Below are 21,571 nucleotides of genomic sequence, written 5' to 3' on the forward strand. Positions count from 1 at the left end.
ATTTTTGTCAAACATTTAATAATTTATGACATTTTATTTATATATTATTCTTTTTTATCAAACATGCATTTCACGATGTTCATAGAAACTTCATACTTTTAGTTGTTACGATCAATTCAATTGAAAATATATTAAGTTTGAAAAAATATAAATCAATTATTTTTTCATAATATTAGTTACAGAAAATATGTTTATTAATTAATATATTTTCCAAAAAGAATATATATCTTAAATATTTAATTTGATGTCATTTATAAAGTTTTTTGTTTGTCTAGTATAAATTTTAAATAATTAATTTTTATTTTAAAATTTTATTATAATTTTATGATTGCAATTGTGCATCCAAACAGAACATGTGTAATTACATTGTGGCATCCAAACAGGACATGTGTAATTACAGTGTAATTACACTGTGGCAACCAAACAGGTCAGTGTAATTACTAGACAGTGTAATTACTTGGCTGGTAATTACACCAATTTCAATTACCAGGTGGCTTTCCAAACAGACCTAAGTGAAACAGATAAAGAGAAATAAAATAGATTGGGCTTTTGGACTTGCTGGAACTAATTGGCCCAAACCATCAAATTAGATGGGCCTTAATCAATTTAGGGCTCCATATTCCTCTTCTCTTCCTATAAATTCATCAAATCTGTAGCACTTCAAACTAACACTTTTACACTGCTCCGATCTCAATTTCCGCCGCCACTGAATTCCAATTTCTTCTTTTTGTTTCTCTGTATTTCTTTTCTCTCTATAGAATGAAAATGATGAACATAAGGAGAAGTGATGATCAATTTTGTTTCAAATGATCCAAAAATATATCCTTATTCGCTACGTTCTTTCTGATTCATTCTCTATTTTTTACATATATCTTTATCGTCTTCAGATCTCAATTGTGAGATTAAGATCAATTTAAAAATCATACTTTATAGTCTTTAAGTATATGATGAAATTATAAAATCTTAGGACACCTTCTGACACAGTACGCCAAATGCTGTGTATGAGAAAGATTTTATATTTCCTGATACTTTAAAATTATTTTCAATTTTTTTTTGTGTTTCAAGGCAATGATGATTGAAAATTTATACCATCAAACTAAGAAAGTTTAATTATAAGCTTATTGATTTATCTCAATTCTTATTTTCTGAGCCTATTTATTTGTTTTTCTATAATTTTGAATTTATTTGAGATTGAGACATAGTTATTATTATTTACGAAAAAAGGCAATAAATTAGAGTCTCTGGTACACTTTTATTAATAGTGTATACAGCGCTGTACGTTGCCAATAATAAAATGGGGTTGATATTCTGGCACGATGATTAATTGCAATTGTCCTTGTGCATTCAAATGCCTCTACATTTCATAGTACTTTTTTTTTAATTGAGTTAATTAATGAACTGAGTCAAAATAAATTGAGTTAATTAACGAGAGCATATATTATAATATATGAAAGGCAATAAATTAGAGTCTCTGATACACTTTGTTAATAGTGTATTTAGCGCTGTACGTTGCCAATAATAAAATGGGGTTGAGATTTTAGCACAAAGATTATTTATAATTATTCTTGTGCATTCAATGCCTCTATATTTGGTTTAATCGATAAATTGAATTGAAAAAAAACATTATTCATATTGAGTTATTTGATTAACGAATTTGAAATGGTTTTATAAAAATTTCATCGGGTTATTAGATAGGTTAATGGATAAATCAGTAACCTAACAAGTCTCTCTATAAATTAAAAATCAATAATTCAAAATAATAATACATAAAATCGGATTCAATTATTTTGAAGGATAAGAAAAGGTTTGAATATTCATTTAAGATGAAATAACGATAGACATATGATAATCAATTACGAATAAATTTAATTGTTGTAATGAAATATTATTATTCTGGAATGAAAATGACTAGTCCCTATTATTTTGAATGTAACTAAATATGTTTGGATTTTGACTTGTTGATGGTAGAAATTCTACATCATTAAATCCTAATAATTCAGATTCAACTATATAGTCCCATAAATGTAATTGGGATTCCATTTCATTGTCATTTGATTTTCCATAAAGCAATTCCTTCAGTTTGTCACACAGATTTGCAGCTCTACATTCCATTGTTGAACTCATGTTGATCTACAATAAAAAAAAAAGTGACAAAATGTCATGGATTTTTCTTTTTATGGAAAAGAATTGCTTGTTTATGTAGGGACGAAGCTAGAGATCAAAATATTGATTCATTTGAACTCAAATAATCTTAGTACAAATATTTTTTATACATAAGATGATTAGTTATATTTATGAATTACTAATTTAAAACTCAATAACTTAAAGAATGAAAAATTTTATATTCATAAACCTCAAGTTTTGGCTCGACATTTTAGGTTTTCTTTAGTACTTATGTCTCGAACAACAAAGGAGAAATGTCATGCAGGATGTGTTTGGTACGATAGAAGCCAATTTTTATTATATTTCAAAAAAATGATGTACTAGTGTTTGATTGAAGTATGAAACATGCTTTTTGTAAACAAAAACAACTTTGTTGTGATTGATAGGAGTAGTTTTTCTTGACGATTAAATATCAAAATATAACTTATTTTTCGAAGAATACCAAATCATACCTTAGTTTCATGAGAAATTTGCAGCATAGAGTTTCCATTGAGTGTAAAGTTTGTATACACAACTTCAACACCTTCTTCATTGCACAATCGAATGATGTTATTAAAAGTGGCTATATTATCAAGGCCACATATTAAAACAACGACCATATTTGGGCCCATTTCATGGAATTGGATCTGAGGAGTTGACTTGATACTTGGGCTAGGCCCATCAGTTGAATTGGATGATTTGGGCCTCTTTCTACTACTCATCCTACTTAATTCTTCCAAGTACATCTTGCTTTTTTCCAATTTCATTTCTGAACTTTTTATGTACTTTATTGCTGCATCTATTTTATCTTGCAATCCCATTGTTTCCTGCAACATATTCAATAAAAATGATTATTTAGTGTGTTCAAACTCATTCATTATTCATTATTTAGTGGTTCAACTCACACTAGAGGTTGATCCACAAAACTAAAGTTTATGAAAGATATCAGGTTCATTTGAATTCAGTACTTTCAATGCCTGTCGTCCGTATAAGATTATAAGTTTATGTATAAAAGTAACAGTAGTACTAGTAGCTATGAATTGTACTTTCTTTGTTTCAATTTATTTGTCTGATTTGACTTGAAACAGATAAACTATATATCCATCCCCGTGATGAAACGGAGGAGGAGGAGAAGGAGAAGGAGAAAACGCGAACCTGAGAGAGATGAGTAGAAGGGATCAATGAATAAAGTTGATTACATATATTCTTCATATAATTCCTTCTAGTTTTCTCCACATCTTTTCTTTCCAATTTTGCCCTTGCCGGACCTGAACTCGACCTCCGGCAACCTTCCATTTTTAGAAACTTTTCCCCCCTTTTTTCTCTTGCAACTCTATTTAAGGAAAGGGTAAATTTGTAAATGAAGAGTTACTTTTAGTTCTCAGAAATGTATGTCACTTGATAATAATTTAATATTGTTATAAAACTCTTTTTATAGACTCCACCAAAGTCACTGTTTTTTCTTCTCCGGGTCAACCACAAGAAGTCAAAAAAAAAGAGCAAGTGGATTAAAGATATTTTTATATCATAGTATTAAGTTAATTATTATTTTTATTAATATTATGAAAATAATTTATTCAATGCAAGTGTACACAGTCTTGTCCCTGTTAATTGTTATAGATAAGTTGTTTCCGATAGAATTTTAGCTCAAGTAAAACATATCAGAATCAAGTATGAAGAAAAAGATATAATAATGAATAATAATACTATTGGTGAGAGAATAAAAATATATATTAAATCAATATGGGTTGTGGTGCAGTGGTGAAATTGTTTCATCCTTAACCAAAAGTTTCAGATTCGAGCCCTTGATATGAAAAAAATCATGTTGGAAGCGCCACCCCTAAATGGGCTCTGTAGTGTGCGATTTGAATTTAACCAGGACTCTATATTAAACAGTTTATTTATAATTTATCTAATTAAAAAAAGCTAATTGTGCCAATGTGAAAAAACCTGGCCGTTTTATGACTTGGAATTGACTGTTGAAACACGTGCTGTGTTTGAGTACTTACTAGGATGTTTCCAAAAAAAAAAAAAACGACAAAATTGGTTTCTTATGTTCTAGATGATGAAAATCACAATTTAATAATTAGTATTCATCAAATTTGCTAGAAGTAATATATATATTAAAATTCCTCAACATTTCTCTTAACTCATCCTTAACATAACTGTGTTTTGTGAAACTTCATACTAACGTGATATATAAATTTTAATCGCATTTAGATAACCAATTTGTAAGTTAAAGTATTTAACGAAATGAGGAATGAAAATATCTAAATTAAAATGGCACATATCTTTTCCTTTTGGGTCACTTTCTACTTGAGGGAGTGGGCTCTATTGTGTTTTTTTTTTTAAAAAAAAAATGATAAATAAAAATGAAATAACAATTAATTTGAAACGAAAGAATACTGCGGCAGTTTCGGCTAGGTCAAGTCATTATCGACTCGTGCACATTTTTACAAATTGATTTGATTGAAAACATAACATGTGAAATTCCCTAGGAAATTTCTGCACAAAAGGGAACAAGATAAAATTATTGAGATTATTATTATTTCTTCGTTTTAATTTATGTGATAGGATGAATAAACTTGATAAGAAAACGAAAGGTACAATTATAAAGACTAGGTTTTGACAAAGGAAATTCCCTGTCCAATGTGAAATAGTGTCTGTTTTAGCTTAAGCTAATTAGAATTTCAAAAAAGTTTTTCATGGACTCATACAAATGATTTTGAATATTTGATGATTAGAAGCACTCTAGGAAAATTCTGCACAAAGTGGGCTAAATAAAAAAAAAAGTATTATTTTTCGTTTCAATTTGTGTAGTAATGTTTAATTGGATATGCAAAGTTAATTAAAGAGAGAAAATAGTTAAACTTGTGATTTAATATAGAGTATTGTTATAAAGATTATATATTTTTTTAAAATATATTATCAGAAAAAGTGTGTCACATAAATTAAGAATATGATAAGAATATTTGAATTATTACTTACGACATTTTATTGCATGCTGTTTATGGACGGAGATTTTACATTTGCAACTATTTCTGTCATTCTTTGCATGTGTAAAGGTTACGAGTCTCAATTAGGTTATTATTATTGTTGACACCCAATTTTGATCCTCCTCGATAGGAATTAATCCACGACCTTCTTAATTCCCAAACAATTTAGAATACTTAATTTTATAAAATTCAAATACTTTTCAAAGTCATTTGAAGTGATCTTAGTCGATTCTCATAAATTATAAATAAGTGGATATATTTCATATGGTTTATAGATATAATCGGTATGTTTCGTGAATATTTGAAAATCATCTCAAAAAGATTTTAGTTTAAATATTATATCAAAATTAGTTTAGTTTGGATTGTGGTTAATTTTAAAAATCAATTGATTTATAGTTGAATTAATTATTTTATTTTGTTAAGATGAGAAGCTCATAAATTAATCATATTAATTCATCTTATTTTGATCTTTAGTCGAATTCACATTAGTTCAATTCGGCTATGGTCGAGACTTCGATTTGGCCATGATTGTAACTCATACGGTCTTTTCTCAAATTGCAAATTTATTCACTTGATAATCTTACCTTTAATTTTCTCTTAGACCAATTTTGGGCCGGTTTGAATAATTTCAGCAGCCCACATTCAAACCCAACTCCCTTTATTTCTCCAACCCATTCCCTCTTGTTTTCCCTCCAGCAGCCCACCAAAACGACCCCGACCCGGCCCGTTTCCTGCTAAAAAGAACCCAGCAACGTTAATGATTCCAGAAATTATACAGCAACAGCAGCATCTTCACGCTAGCAGAAGACAGAGCCATTAATGCTCGACGACAGCAGCTCCCAGCGCTGGATCAAGCAGCAGCAACTCAGTACTGTTCCAGCAGTACGGTTCCAGCAACCAAGCACACGTTTCCGTCCTTGGGGGCTGCGGGATGGAGACACGTTGCGCCCCAAGGACGATGAATCAATCCCAGGCGTCCGTCTCGCCCTTTCCTCTTCCGGAAGGGGTTGAATTCGCAGGAAAAGTGTGTCGTCCCAATTTGGTGAAAGAATTTTGGATTTCGAATTTTGAACGGTAAAAATTTCACCCGAATTCCCCCCAAAAATCTACCTTAAATTTCCCCTATATAATCATCTCTTCCGTTCATTTGTAGGGGGCTTCTTTTTTCAGTGGGAAATTTTGGTGTCAAGAGAAAATTATTGAGAAAGAATTGGAAGAAAATTTTTTGAAAGAGATTTTAGTTGGAAAAATTAGAGTCAAGAAAGGGGGAATTCCTTTGAACGAAATTTGTACTTGAGAAGTCTTAGACGTTTCTTTTTTTTTTTTTTTTTTTTAATTCGAAGAAACGGGCAGTTCTTTGTTCAAAACTAGCCCGAAGTTTTTGGTTTGCTGTTTGGAGCTTCGAATTCGTGTGGTGGAAGAGCTCGTTCTGCTCATTGTTGTCCGGTTCGCTGCCCGCCACAAGGTAAACAACTCGCGAACCTTCTATCAGCTTCGAGTTCAATGTGTTGGTTTTGGTGTTCAGCTCTTGGCCGATTTCGATGATTCTATATGATGTGTTCGTATTATTTTTTGAAGTGTTTTTTTCGAAAAGATTTCATGTCTGTTTGAACCCTTTTTTCTCGAGTTTGTGGTTGTAGTCGCCTTAAGCTTACTTTGTTCATCGGTTGACCACCACGATTTTGTTCTGTCTCTATTTGCTGAAGTGTCAAAGAAGTTGTTTCATCGTTCCTCTGGCATGTTTTCAAGTATAGACTAGAAGTTTTGGTTGACATCGGTATGGCTCAGTTTATTTTGGGATCATGTCGTGGTATGAAGTCGTTAGACTCGTTTAGTGTTTGATGATCACATGTTGTCGTGGTATGAAGTCGTTAGACTCGTTTAGTGTTTGATGATCACATGTTGTCGTGGTATGAAGTCGTTAGACTCGTTTAGTGTTTGATGATCACATGTTGTCGTGGTATGAAGTCGTTAGACTCGTTTAGTGTTTGTGTCTCTTTTCAGCTATTTAAGCTACTGTTGAGTTAGTTGACGACTTAAGTCTTTGTCTCATTTTTCTAGTGTCTAAGGCTATTATCGATTGTATTCCCATTCTTTTGGTAATAGCCTTGATTTAATTTGTTAGTTGATACCTTCTTTGGAATGTCATTTCTTTAGGTTATTAAGACCTCTGTGTTGTTAATTATTGCGTCAATTTTAATTAATATCTCTGGTTATGACTATGTGCAGCTTTTGAGTCCGGTTATTCATGCTCTTTTTTTGTGTCGAGCAAAGTTTCACGTGAAATTTTGTTAAGTCGATGATTTTTATTTTTGTTCATTTTTTTTATTAGCTTGTCTGGATAAAAGTTTAATGTGACTCTTCTCGTGAGAATTGAGTCGGGTATGCGCGTATCTCGACCTTTTCCTTTTTTTTACCTTTTCTACCATTGGTGAATTTGCATACTAATCCAAATATCACATTTCCAGCTTAAAAGATGGCTTATCTAAATTTTTATATAATATTAATATGACTGATAATGGCTTAACTGTGCACTATTGAATTTGGTTTTAAGTTGTAACAACTTGAATTGCTTTTGTTCCAAATTATGACCGTGTCTTATTTTATTTTCTTGTATTTCAATTGCTAATGTCGTTTCCCTTTTATTTGCTGTGAAATTTGCCCGAGTTCACCATGAACTCCTTTTTTCTCACATTTTGAGAGAGTCGTAAAGACTCAAATTCCTTCATCCGGGTCGGCCAGCCATAAAAGTTGACGAACAAGTCCCGAAGTCGAAAGAATATGCGACAGATCGAGAAAGTGAAAAAAATTGGGCCAAAGGCCCACTCCTAATTCCAAAGAGATGTATTTTGTTATTTTGGGTCTAAGCCCTCGTCATCTTATTTATTAATATTCTTGTTAGAATTTAGGACAGGTGGAAAAATTAGGCCAAAGGCCCAAAAAGAAAATGGGCCCAAGTACTGGCCTATGCGGACAGAAAAAATCATACTTGGGCCCAAATCTCTTTCCCTCTTTGATTTATTATGTTTATTTACTTGTTAATATTTGTCATTAATCTTAAGACCAACAATTCAAATCTCCGAAAGACGTCCATTTCGTTTTAAAAAATTAACTAAACCAGTCATCTCTTAACAAGATTTAAAGAAATAATTTTATAAGATAGCTCACTTAGATAATATTTAAGTACTTCCCTTTCCCTCCTTTTAAATAGTTCTAACTATAGAATAATTCAATTTTGCAATTTAAGTTAAGTTAAAATTATTTTAGCCAAACAATTAATTGTCGGAAAACCGCGTATTAACGGGCATTTCGGGTGCTTTCAAACCCTTCCCGAAATGCTAATATGAACCTCGAACCCCCTTCAGAGTTTTCAATAGATTTACTGATTTAGTCTTTTGAAAACAATAGTTTTTCTTGATTTTTCTTAAAAATTAAGTGGCGACTCTAAAATCAGTCTAAAATAACTATTTTTAAATAAAACAATTACAAAAATAAAATAAAATAACTATATATAAAGTAACATTATATATTGATTATTAATTACAAATATATACCCCTTTATATTCATACCCCACTAAATAATTACACTATATACCTTTCAACTAATTTCACTTAACTGATACCAAATCAGTATCATATAATGTATTGGTATCATTAAGGTTGATAATTTTGCTTAATTGATACTAAATCAGTATATATATATATATGTAATTTTAGTCTTTGTTTAACAATTAATAAATAAAATATTAAATTAATTTAATGTTATTAAAAAAATAAAATTATACAATAATCAGTGATAATAATGATTAGCGATGGTGGTTGTGAATGAAAATTGATGATGGTATTGTTAACTATGGTGTTATGAGTAGTAAATAGTAGTGGGGGAGGGGGGTTGGATGAGATAGCTAACGGTGGTGGTAAATAATGAAGGTGATTGGCGATATATAATGATGTTTGATAGTAGTAACTGTCAGCAGTGATGGATGGAGATAGCAGACACACTGATGATAATAAATATAATTATAATGATTAAGGTGATAGATATGATAGCAATAACTAACAGACATGATTGACAACAATAATAGATAAACTAGCAAAAGTTAGATTGATAATGGTGATTATAATAACAAACATAACTAATGATGATTACAAATAAATTGATGGTGAAAATTATCTACAAAAATTGAAGTGTAAAGACAATCAAACATGAAACGTTTTTTCTCTTCATAACTTTTTATCTTTTTCTAGTAATAACAATTAAGGCAGGGAAAAACTTATTGAACTAGAACATCCTTATCATGTTTTTAAGTTTATGTGACAAATTTCAGTAGCAAAGATATTTTATATTAAAGGGTGTTAAATGAAATTTTTTAATTTATATGTATATATAATATATGTTGATTTTTTCTTATAAGTATCTATTTTTTTTTCATATTAGGACATCTCTTTATTTAAAATTTTTAGCTCTGTCACTATATACGATTATATTTTAAAAAGAATCGCTGATTTAGTTGTTCTCTTTTTTAAAAAAAAAATTCTTTTCATATTCAATTAAATAGTACTACATAAAATTAAAACATGGAGAACATTGACTTTCATTTGTAATAAGAGTCAATGCAAACATTTTGAAGTTTTAATTATCTAGCCGAAATTAACATTGTTTACATATTGGATAAGGAATTTTCTTTTCTAAAACTAATAATTATTTGTATCTTTTTATTTTGTAAATTAAAATAAAGAAAATAATAATTTAATTTTCCCACTTTGGGCACAACTTTTCTATGAAATTTCTCATGATGTTATATGATTCTTTGTCCAAAATTTTAAATTTTAGATAGACTTTTGAAATATTATGTTGTTTCTTATTCATTGTCTTCTCATTACCTTACATGCACATACAATGACAGAAATATGAAATTGACTGTTTTTACATTTTGTTTTTCAATTTTCTGAAAATGGGCCGGTTTGCCCGTGGTGACCAACCGGCTCCATTGCTAAGCTCTTGGACATCTCCAACTCTAATATATATTTTACTCTCTAAATATAGAGTTTTCTATTTTTTGAGACAACCAACTCAAACCCAATTCTCTATTTTACTCTCTAAAAAATAATTTTTTTCTCTCTCCTCAATATTATATTATTATTTATATTTCATTCTTATTTTCTTATTTCATGATACACATCCTTTATTCCTTTTTTCCAAATAATCACTTTATATAATATTCATGTAATATACTAAATTTATTTTTCAAATTCTTTACTTAATATAAAATTATATTTTTCCTAAATTTATAAATAACATAAATTGCAAGTTAATATTATATAATATACAAATTAATGGACAATTACAAATAAAAGTGAAAATTATTAAGTGAAATATAATTACATAAATACTCTACTTTCAAGATCATTACATTGCTCCCATAAATGCTCTATTAATGTATTACGGAGTTCAAAATAAGCATTTTTATCCTTAATCATTTTATGTCTAGCTAAAGATTGTTCAAATCGGAGATTTTCATTCAACAAGAACAACTACGAATAATTGAAAAAAGAAATCAACAAGCACAACCGCAATCATAACTACACTAATTATGTGGATCATACACTAATTTTTTCTGAATATTGTTAAATCTGAAAAATGACCTACCGGATTACTAAATTATCGTTGTGATAAAATTATTATGTTATGTATTGTTATCTTGTATGTAAATTATTATGTCATGTATTGTATTTTTAAATTGAAATTTTCATCTTATCATTTTAATTTTGTGCATTCTTCATAGTGAAAATAATAATGATATCAAACTATATTAAAGTGACGAAAATTAAAAAAATTGAAACATTATTAATTCGGGATGAAAGTAGTAAATATTAAATAATATTTTTAAAAAAAATGTTATATTACATTTAAAATGAATTACTAATATTAGAGATATAATTAATGGTCTTATATGAAAAATAATATGTTAACTACAAAATAATAGAAACAATAATAAAATAATGAAAAAGTGAAATAGAGAGGTGAATAGTAGTTCTCCAAATTAATTTGGAGAACTACCTACTATTCACCTCTCTATAAATGGAGAATAGAGAGTCATTTAGAGGGTGGTTCGAGAGCCCATTCTCTATTTTACTCTCCAAATATAGAGAATGGAGAGTAAAATAGAGTGGGGTTGGAGATGGTCTTAAACGGACGTCCATGAAAAATATCAGCAAAAAAAAATCTGGAATCCCGAATAAGCAAAAATCCATGGACTATAGCACACGAAAATCGGTAAAATCTGGTTATACCTGCTTTGGGGATCGTTTGACCTTGAAAATGGGCCGGTTTGCCTGTGGGGACCAACTGGCTCCATTGATAAGGTCTTAACGGACGTCCATGAAAAATTTCGGCCAAAAAAAAATCTCGAATCCCGAATCACCAAAAAATTATGGACTATAGCACACGAAAATCTGTAAAATCTGATTATTCCTGCTTTGAGGCTCGTTTGACCTTGAAAATGGGCCGGCTTGCCCATACGGACCAATTGGCTCCATTGCTAAGGTTTTATCGGACGTCCATGAAAAATTTCAGCAAAAAAAAATTCGAAATCCCGAATCAGCAAATGAGGAAATTATTTGAGAATTATTTTATATATATACACATATGCCATGTGTCTTTATTTAATTCGCCGTTTTGACGCGTTAACGTTGAGTGTGTTACATACACTTTATATATTTGACTGATTGTTAAAAAAATATCAAAATGACAAAGTGAAGCTTGCCACGATATGTCTAAAATGAACAAAGCTTAATTGGGGTGTTTAACCTAAAGTTGGTGCCAACTTTATTGGATTATTAATGGGTTCAATAACAGCAAGAAGAAATATGTTAGATCACAAGAGTTTCAAAACATAAAAATGAATGTTCCAATGACTGATGCCAACATTACTTGAAAATATTTTTGAGTTAAATCATTTTATTACAATACTTATTTATACTAAATTTTTAATTTGAATAACTAAAATATAGGTTAAAATGTTATAATAATATTTTTTTGAGAACCTTTTTCTTTAAATAGGCAAATAATAGGGGAACTTAAATTTCCTTTATATAAAACTGAATTGAAATATAGAATCAGTTATACTGAATTCACACAACAAATCTAAAATTATCTAATCAACAGATTGATGCTATATATATAAAAATCAAATCAAAATGTGATTTCAGTGTCAAATCCAGTAATTACTTTGGGAGCTTGGATTGATCAATTACTATAAGAAATAGATTCCTTTGTAATATAGATAACACAGTGTATTTAAATATATCTGAATTTGGACCGAAATTACTCTAACAATCCAAACGTTGAGCATGACCTATTACCATCCATGCACTATTTAATAGTGTATTTTAAAGATATATAAGTGCCCAGAAGGACAAGTTACTTTCCAATAATACTAATAATCATCATCATTGTCGTTAACTATTATTATCACCATTCCTATCACACAACCATAAACCCTAGTCCCCTTATATAAATTTGTGATAGTACTAGATTGAATTTATCAAATTCAATATTTTAATATGTACGCTTTGGAGAAAAAAAATAGAAACTGTAATGATTTCGTCCATGTGAAATTATGAATACTCGATAAACTCAAATTTAATAGTTTTTAATATGAATACACGATAACGAATGAAGAAATAAATGTGAAAGGAGTTTCCAAGTATTTTCACAAATTATTTCAATCACACACTATATGTCAAATAAAACAAAATTATCCATTGTTAAGTGTAACAATAAATACAAATTTTTCTCTGTCCTTACCTTACTCCTTGCTACTTAATTAGTAATCTCTCCATTGCAAGTAGGGATCTAGTTGGGGAGGATGGAGTGTGTGCATATTTTAGAGGTTGAAATGTTTTTTTGATAGATTTTTGTTTTAAAAAAAGCGTTTAAAACAATTCAGCGAAAAATGTATAATAACATAATAGAAACTACATTAAAGTAATACAATAATTGAAGTACAAGAAATTAACAAATAGTAACAGAAATCGAAGGACAAGAAATTACTATAATACTATGACTACTAATAAGAATGAACAACAACACAACATTGTTACCAACTAACCTTCTATCCCAATAATTTGTGTTCTCCATACTTTTCTATCTGCTAAGGCCATATTCTCGATAAACTAAAACTACTGCATGTCCTGTCTAATCCTCTCTCCAATCTTCTTCGGTATACTTCCACCTCTTATTATAAAATCCTCCATAGTCAACTTCTAACAACTCCGTACTTAGGCATATGTGCATAACCTTTTTAATTACATGCTACATTATCTCACTCTTGCTTCTCACATCTTGTCTTCCACCGAAGTCACTCTCACATTGCCCCGAATATCCTTATTGCTAAACTTATCTCTCCTAATCTGAAAATTGAAGGACCGGGGCAGATTGACAACAACAAACACTCATTTGCATGAACCATAAATCAATTATTTCCATGTCCAATGAAAACATTTTGCATGTAATTGCTATGCATGTTTGGATTTTGACCTAATGTTCATAATAACTCCGATACATCAAATCCTAACCATTCAGATTCAACTATGTAGTCCCAAAAATGTATATTAGACCTTGTAGCATTGTTGCAAGATGGTCCATAAATCAACTCCTTCATTTTATCATACAAAGTTGTAGCTCCAAATTCCATTGTTGAACTTGTATTGATCTGCACCTAATTAATAGATCAAATGTTAAATTTTATTTAATAAAATAATTTATTATTTCAAACTTTATAAACTTGAAATATGAATGCAGATACATAAGTTCATAATACTATTTGGGTTGCGACACACAAGTTACAACCTTCAATATATTTTCATGGTTAAACAAAACTTTAACTTATAAATATATTTTTCGAACGTTAATTTGTTTTCAAATATCAGCCGATGATCATGTCTAAATGCCAACTTATTATATTTTTCATCATTACTTAACTATGGGGCACATAGTTAAAATTTTGAGATTCAATCTTGTAAGCTTTTACAGTGAATTTGGATATAGAAGCTTAAGTTTTTTTTAAAATAAAGTTTTTACTTTTGAAAACTACGTGAAAAATAATATAATCACAACTTAAAATATTTAAAAGACATAAAAAAATCTAATAAAAAAAACTTAATTGACTCTCAAAATTTCAATTCTGCCACATAAATTAAGACGGAGGAAGTACTACTATTTTATGTATACCGACCTTAGTTTCATGAGAAATTTGCAGTGTTGAGTTTCCATTGAGTTGAAAGCTTGTAGACACAACTTCAACACCTTCCTCATGGCATAATCGAATGATGTTATTAAAAGTGGCTATATTGTTAAGGCTAGTTATTAAAACAACGACCATGTTTGGGCCCATTTCATGGAATTCAATCTGAGGGGTTGACTTTATAGTTGGGCCGGGCTCATTAGTTGGATTGAATGATTGGGCCCTCTTTAGGCCCATTTTCAATTCTTCCAAGTGCTTATTGTTCATCTCCAAATTCATTTTCAAGTTTTCTATGTAATTCACTGCTGCATCTATTTGATCTGTCATTGTCATTGTTGTTTTCTGCAACAATACTCAAATTATATTAGAAGAAATATATATATATATATATATATATATATATATTATATTGCATGCTGAGGCGGATTCATAGTTTGAAGTTTATGGATTCTGAATTCTAGTTCTTTTTTAGTCGGTTCTAAACTAAGAATTGTGTATGTTGAATGATATTTTTCAAAACAAATACAAATTTTGAAATGCACTTCTATACACCTGGACTTGGTTTTATATGACCCCGTAAACATTCAATTTTGAGGATGCACATCTAGAATACACTCCAATTAAGATGTCTAGACGTGTACGCACATGTGTCAAGTAGAATTGTCTAGATGGTTATAATGAAAGTTGAGGTGTTCAACTGTCAATGAAGCCATGTCTAAGTGTTTATATGTGTATGTAAACTCTGTGTCGAAAGTTATGAATTCGGATGAAGCCCTAATCAAATGCCTATCTATCCGCGCGCCCATGCATGGATGATTATCTCCTTCAACACAAAGACAAATCAAAATGTTAAGAGTTCGATCTTTATGTTTTTATCACTAAATCCGTTACACTTTTAAAATTTATGAATTCAAAATTTCCTTACTCTTAAATTAAAAACATAACAAAGTCAATACTAAAAACTTTATATAACTAACCTTAGAGTTAGAGGCATAAGTAGGGAGCATGGATTGAAGCTGATAACATAGATTCTTCATATTATTCCTTCTATTTCTCTCCAAATATTTTCTTTCCAATTTTGGAACTGATTTATTTCTCAAGCAATTTTCCATTTATTTTTTTTTTATTTTTTTTTTGCCTATTTCTTTTATCTTTAAATGGAGGAACTACAAATATTAGTTCTCAATAATATATATTATACTAAAAGTAAAACTCCTTTTATAGATTTCACCAAGAAAGTTGATTCTCCTTTGAACAAATAATTGAAAATTGACCCATGCACGTTTCAAAAGATAATGATTATAAACTAGTCCTCCATCAATAGTCGATATTGTTGAATTATATGTGTATCATGTGCATAATTTAGAAGGTGTATAATTCATCTTACTCTTGTGTCAACCTAGTATAGTAATGTTTGTGTTGTGCACGGAGAATAATTTTCCAAATTACTTAAGTCTTAAGATGTTCTAATTTTTAATTTGATGTACGTGTATACTTTAAAATTACAAATTCAAAAAAGGAGAATATTTAATTATATTTAAGCTGTAGTTAGATAACGATAAGAAAAATATTCTAAATTAAATATGATATTTTTTTAATCTCAATAGTGAATGATTTGAGCTAGAAAAACTTTCTGGATGATGACTTAATTTTTTTTGGTTATGCCAGTCCAAGATGGAATCTGGACTAAGTGAGGTATAGGGACATTCAGTTATGGGTGAGGTGTAATGTTGATGTTTGGTTGATATTTTCTTGTAGCCGAGATATTAAGGAGTTCATATGACTTTTCGAAATAAAATTGGGGTTACTAGAACTCTCGAAATTGATCTTCGCATTTTGGTATTTCTCAGATTTCTTCACCTAATTTTCTTTCCTTATGCATGAATTTCTTGGGGAAAATTGGGATTCATCGATTTGGACTCAGTTTTTGATGAAAATTTTATATTTAGGATCCTTATATTATGGGTAAATTGATTTTGACATAAACTTATTGATTTATCAATTATTTTTTTTATTAACCGCGTATAAGCTTGAAAATTTAGGATTTTCCCAATAAAGTTGAAGTTTGATAAATAGAAAATTTCAAGGTCGTACTTACCTCCATTTTCGATGAAATTTGAAATATTCTAAGCATGAGCAAGATATTTTTCAAGAAATATTTCAGATTTGAGTCGGGACTTCGAATCCGAAAATTACGAGTTTTTCTCATGATTTTTGATCTTGTATTTTGGGATTTTGGGGATGATTTTTAACTCATTTTTATGTGATTTTTCGTATGAGTTCTTAAATTCTTGGGTAACATGTTTTTCTATAAAAAATTCAGATTTATCCTTAGCTCTCGGGGTTGACTTTTGGATCGTTTCGCGCTCGATCTTCAAAATCAGCATTACGAGTATTATTGTTCATATTTTCTTATGGATATTCTATATTTGATTAGTTGGAATGGATTATGTGGATCGGCATGAAGAAAATGCTCAAGTTCCGATTTGATTTCTCCTATTAAGGTAAGTGGACCTCTTTGACCTTTTGATAAGTGTATTGAACCTTGTGCCTTGTTGTGCGATTGGGAGTAATGGGGAATGGTGAGGGTCTACATATATTAAATTTTTATAAAATGTTTCCTGAATATTAGTAATGATCATGTGCGGAAAAATGAATTTGTTGATATGATAGTGTATGATATGTCACAAGTGACTTGAATGATTATATTGACTCATTCTTGATGATGTGTCATGATTGTGTGAATTTGTTATATGCATATGAATATGCTTGTTTGCATTGGTTATGAGATTTGAATTGTTGATGTGGCGATGGAAAATGATTTCGGTGATTGATTTTTATGTCGATGTGAAATGGCTCCGGCGATTGACGTGTATGCCGATGAAAAAGGATTCCGGCGATTGATATTTATGTCGGTGAAAAATGATTCCAACGATTATGTCGATGGGAAATGGTTTCAGCAGATGCATGGACTAATACGTCTGTCACGGGGGCTACTAGACGGCAAATGTGTATTGATGCATGGAAAAATGTCCTAAATGTATCTCGGGTTGCTACACAACGATTGTGTATCAATAGGACAAACATGCATCATTCTATATATGATAGTTGCATTACATTGCATTTGCACTTCATTATTATTCTTGACCTTTAGTGTAATGTTCGTGGTTATTTGAATATGAAAGGATGTGATGATGCTACGGAAACTCTCATATGTGATTTATGGTGTACTATAGGTATTGTGTTGTTTCATTACTTGTGAAACTGTTAGGATGAGTTGGTTCTGATTTTCTGTGCAGATTGTAGTATGTGGAGGTTTAGATGGTGTGTCAAGGTACTTGTGTTTTATTTAAAAAGATATATACAAGGAAAATGACTTAGCTTTAGAAAAATCGATTAAACTTATAGTTTAAGAGAAATAGAATTTCCAAAAGGACAGAGTCGCCACTTAATTTTTAGTAAAAAAAAATCAAGAAAAAATTAAAGGTTTTCAAAAGATTTAAACAGATAAAATCAATTGAAAATAAAAGGGTTCGAAGTTCAATGTACATTCCGAGAAGGTGTTAGGCCCTCGGAATGCCCGCTAACTCGCGGTTGACCGGCGATTTGACTTTCGAAGTTCAATGTACATTCCGAGAAGGTGTTAGGCCCTCGGAATGCCCGCTAACTTGCGGTTGACCGACGATTTGACTAAAAGTGATTTTTGACTAACTTTGAAATTTTAACTAAGTAAAAGAACTCCTAACAACTTTGACTAATTTTAAAATTTTAACTAACTAAAAGAACTCAATTTAACTAATTTTATTGAGATTCTAACCAAGTAAATAAAAACTCATCTATTTAAACCAACTTTTGGAATTTTAACTAGGTAACAAGGACTCATTTATTTTAACTTATTTTGGAAATTTTAACTAAGTAAAAAATCATTTTTATTTTAAGCTACTTATTTATTTCTATTATTATTTTTTATCATTTTATTTATCTAAGGGGAAATGAACTAGAGGGAAATTTTCTAAAGGGAAATAAACTTAAGTGTTAGCTAGACTAAAATAAATAAACTTAAGTGTTAACTAGACTAATGATAAAAACAAAACTAAGTATAAAATATAAATACTTTAATTTAAATATATATAAAATAATGAAATGGTCATCTTTGGGGGATTTAATTAAATCAAACCATAAGAAATAAGGATGTTAGTTGATATAATAACAAATAATAAGAGCAAGAAATCTAAAACTAAAGTTTGCTCCCAAACAACAATGGACTTTGGCCCATTTTCGCCTCCCTTTTTACCCTTGAAATTCTGTGTATACGTTTAGCGTATACCACTGTATATGGGCTGTATTTTGGTCCATTTTCGTGTATATTGGATTGTATACCAAGTGTATACAGCCCTCTTCAATTCCTGCAACCTGTATTCCCATTTTTAATCCCGTATTTGTTGGGCTGGACCGTATATCAGTGTATAAAGGTTGTATCAAGCTGTTTTTTTCCGCTATCCAGAATCTGTAAATTTAATTTCCAACCCCTATATTTCGCATTCTGCCCTGTACGCCCGGTAATCTGGCTGACTTAATAATGAAAGAGATTTGAGCCTCTATGGCTCGATTCGAGAATGCGAGGGAAAAGAAATCCATTGCGGATTCGGAGAGGGTTCATACAAATAAAAATAAAAACGAAGTTAGCATTCGATTGACTAACAAACGAGGCACAATTTGGTTGCCATTAGAATTATTTAAGAAAATCCAAAATAAAGAAGCCAAGAGTCAAACAACCCCCAACTAATAGACCACAATGACATGTCACTTCTAAAGAAGACAAAAGAATTAAATTAACAAACAAACTATGACACTACACAATAACACACATATACATTTATGAATATATTACATTACATGGAGTACTTAGCCATTAACATACAGTAACTCAAAATGATGAGAGGAAACACGTTGCATAGTCCACAGGTAATTATGCTATAATCAAAATTTAACTCTATCAATGGAACCTAATATTGATAGTTTATCACGATAAAAATAAACATATATTCATTGGAGGCAGTAACATACCAAACCATTACATGCAAAGAAAAGAAAGAGACAAGAAATGATTGAATTTCTTCTTATTATTATTATTTTAATGAAAGGAGAAATTTGTGACTCAAATTTATCATGCTGGTCATTAACACAAACCAACATGAAATGAACACAATATTCAGAGAGAACAGCACGGTTGAGCAGTAACACCAAACCAAGGACTACATTAAACGATATGTTATTTTTAGAGCAGATATTTTCTGACTAAACAAGGATGGGAGGATGACTTGTTGAAAAATCAAAGTAACATCGGCTAAATGACAATAAACGATAGACTAAGAGTAAACATGATATCACGAGTTAAATCGAAGCTAAATCACTATCCACGAGATATATAATCGAGGGGAAGAACAGAGGCAAGTCATCCAGATAGCAACTAATTTCATATTGTATTAACTCAAAGTAAAAAAAAACAGTGGAGGTACCAAGTGACACATTTCATGTTGTCCGAATTTTAACCAAAATGTTAAACTATGAAGAGCAGAGCCAACCAAATTACTATACGAGTAAAACAATGAATCAACCGACACCATAGCATACTAAGTAAAAAAAAACTTCACTAACATTCGACCCCCCTCCATTCGCTGTCATTGTTGGAAGGAAGCAAAACTACAGAAAATTACGCTAACACGAAGAGCCGAATGCAACTAAAACAGAACTCACAGCCAGCATTAAGCATTTGACACACAAGAACCTCATCTCGAAGATGGAAGAGAGACAGAAATATCATAAAAAAAAGAAAGCGTTTTACCTTTTCGAGGGCAGCGAGCTGAGACGGGACAACAGCGAGAGGACGAACTTCTTCCACCACACAAATCCAAATCTCAAGAAGCTGACCACAAGATGCGACCCAGACCCAAACAAAGACTCTATCACGACTTAGGATCTAGAGGTGTATGATTTCTCGGGTATCAGAGTCTTTTCTCTCAATCTTTTCCCCTCTATTTTCTAACAAACGTTCAAAAAATTTAAAACCTACCAAAAAATAAAAATGAAAATCCCTCCCCCTGCTCCATAGTGATAAGAGCAATTATATAGAAAAAGAAGGATTCAGAAAAATGGGGGGGGGGGGAAAACAAAAATCTCGCAAACCAAGGCCCAAATTCAAAATTCAAAATCAAAACTCTTTCACCATTTTGGAGAGACACATTTTCTTGCGATTCCAACCCATTCCGGAAGAGGAAGGGGTGAATCGACGCCTTAGATCGACTCACTTGTCCTTGAGGTGCTATGTGTATTGATCTCACGATGCAAGGACAAGGTGAAAGCAGTTTTGTCGAGCCGAGCCTGCTGCTGTCGTTGTTTTTTTCTGTTTTCGTCACTGTACTGCTGATGAATGTTGCTTCTGGGAATTTCACAATGGGTTCTCTTTGAGGAAATAAAAGGTGGGCCGGGTCAGGGAGGTTTAAAAGCAGGTTGGGCGGTGATTGGAGTTGGGCTGACTGAAGTTGGGCTAAAGGTTGGCCCAACTTTGGTCTTTAAAAAAGAATTGGATGCAAGGTGGGAAATGGGTTAAAATTGTAATAAAATGGCTAGGTTTTGAATGGAGGATTTGGCCAAAAGAATTGCAATCATAACCGATTAGGATTACGAATTTAACCACATCAGATTTACTTGGAAAATGTGGCTAAAAAATATAAATAAATAAATAAGATAAATTTAATGTTAATTAATTAACGAGCTTCTTATTCTTAACGAAATAAAATAATTAACTTGACAATAATATAATTAATTTAAACATGAACTAATTAATTCAAAATCGTAATTATGATCTAAATTAAACTAAGTTAGTAAAACACTTAGCTAAAAAGAAAATAAAAATCCTTTGATATGATTTTCAAATATTTATAAAACATACTAATTAGACACATAATTATATAATAATTAACTTAATTATAAACTAATTAACTCGAAATATAAGTTATTAATTAATTTAACCAAATAGCCAAATATTTAAATAAAACTAAAATCGTTTTGAGACAATTTTCGAACATTCATAAAATATACTAATTAGACACATAATTATATAAAATATCATGTTTATTATTTTAAAATTTATAAAAATGACAAAACTACTTAAAATGACTTGAA

General features: G+C 30.4%; 1 protein-coding gene across 1 annotated transcript; it reads right to left on the bottom strand.

The window, feature by feature from the left end:
- Nucleotides 1-1,876: 1,876 nt before the first annotated feature.
- On the bottom strand, nucleotides 1,877-3,539 carry LOC102596975 (uncharacterized). The gene is made up of 3 exons (XM_006366249.2): nucleotides 3,298-3,539; nucleotides 2,616-2,969; nucleotides 1,877-2,130 (listed from the first exon to the last, which is right to left on the bottom strand). Exons 1-3 carry the CDS (start codon nucleotides 3,436-3,438, stop codon nucleotides 1,909-1,911), a joined length of 717 nt encoding a protein of 238 aa, XP_006366311.1. The 5' UTR covers nucleotides 3,439-3,539; the 3' UTR covers nucleotides 1,877-1,908.
- Between the last annotated feature and the right edge of the window lie 18,032 nt (nucleotides 3,540-21,571).

Source organism: Solanum tuberosum, unplaced genomic scaffold (assembly GCF_000226075.1).
Source record: "Solanum tuberosum cultivar DM 1-3 516 R44 unplaced genomic scaffold, SolTub_3.0 scf00626, whole genome shotgun sequence".
Taxonomy (NCBI): Eukaryota; Viridiplantae; Streptophyta; class Magnoliopsida; order Solanales; family Solanaceae; genus Solanum; species Solanum tuberosum.

Coding starts and splice junctions, on each gene's coding strand:
- LOC102596975 (XM_006366249.2), bottom strand. CDS start 3,438: ATGGAAGGTTGCCGGAGGTCGAGTTCAGGTCCGGCAAGGGCAAAATTG. Junction 2,970..3,297: donor CTTCTACTCATCTCTCTCAG/GTTCGCGTTTTC, acceptor AATATGTTGCAG/GAAACAATGGGATTGCAAGA. Junction 2,131..2,615: donor AAATTTCTCATGAAACTAAG/GTATGATTTGGT, acceptor TTTTTATTGTAG/ATCAACATGAGTTCAACAAT.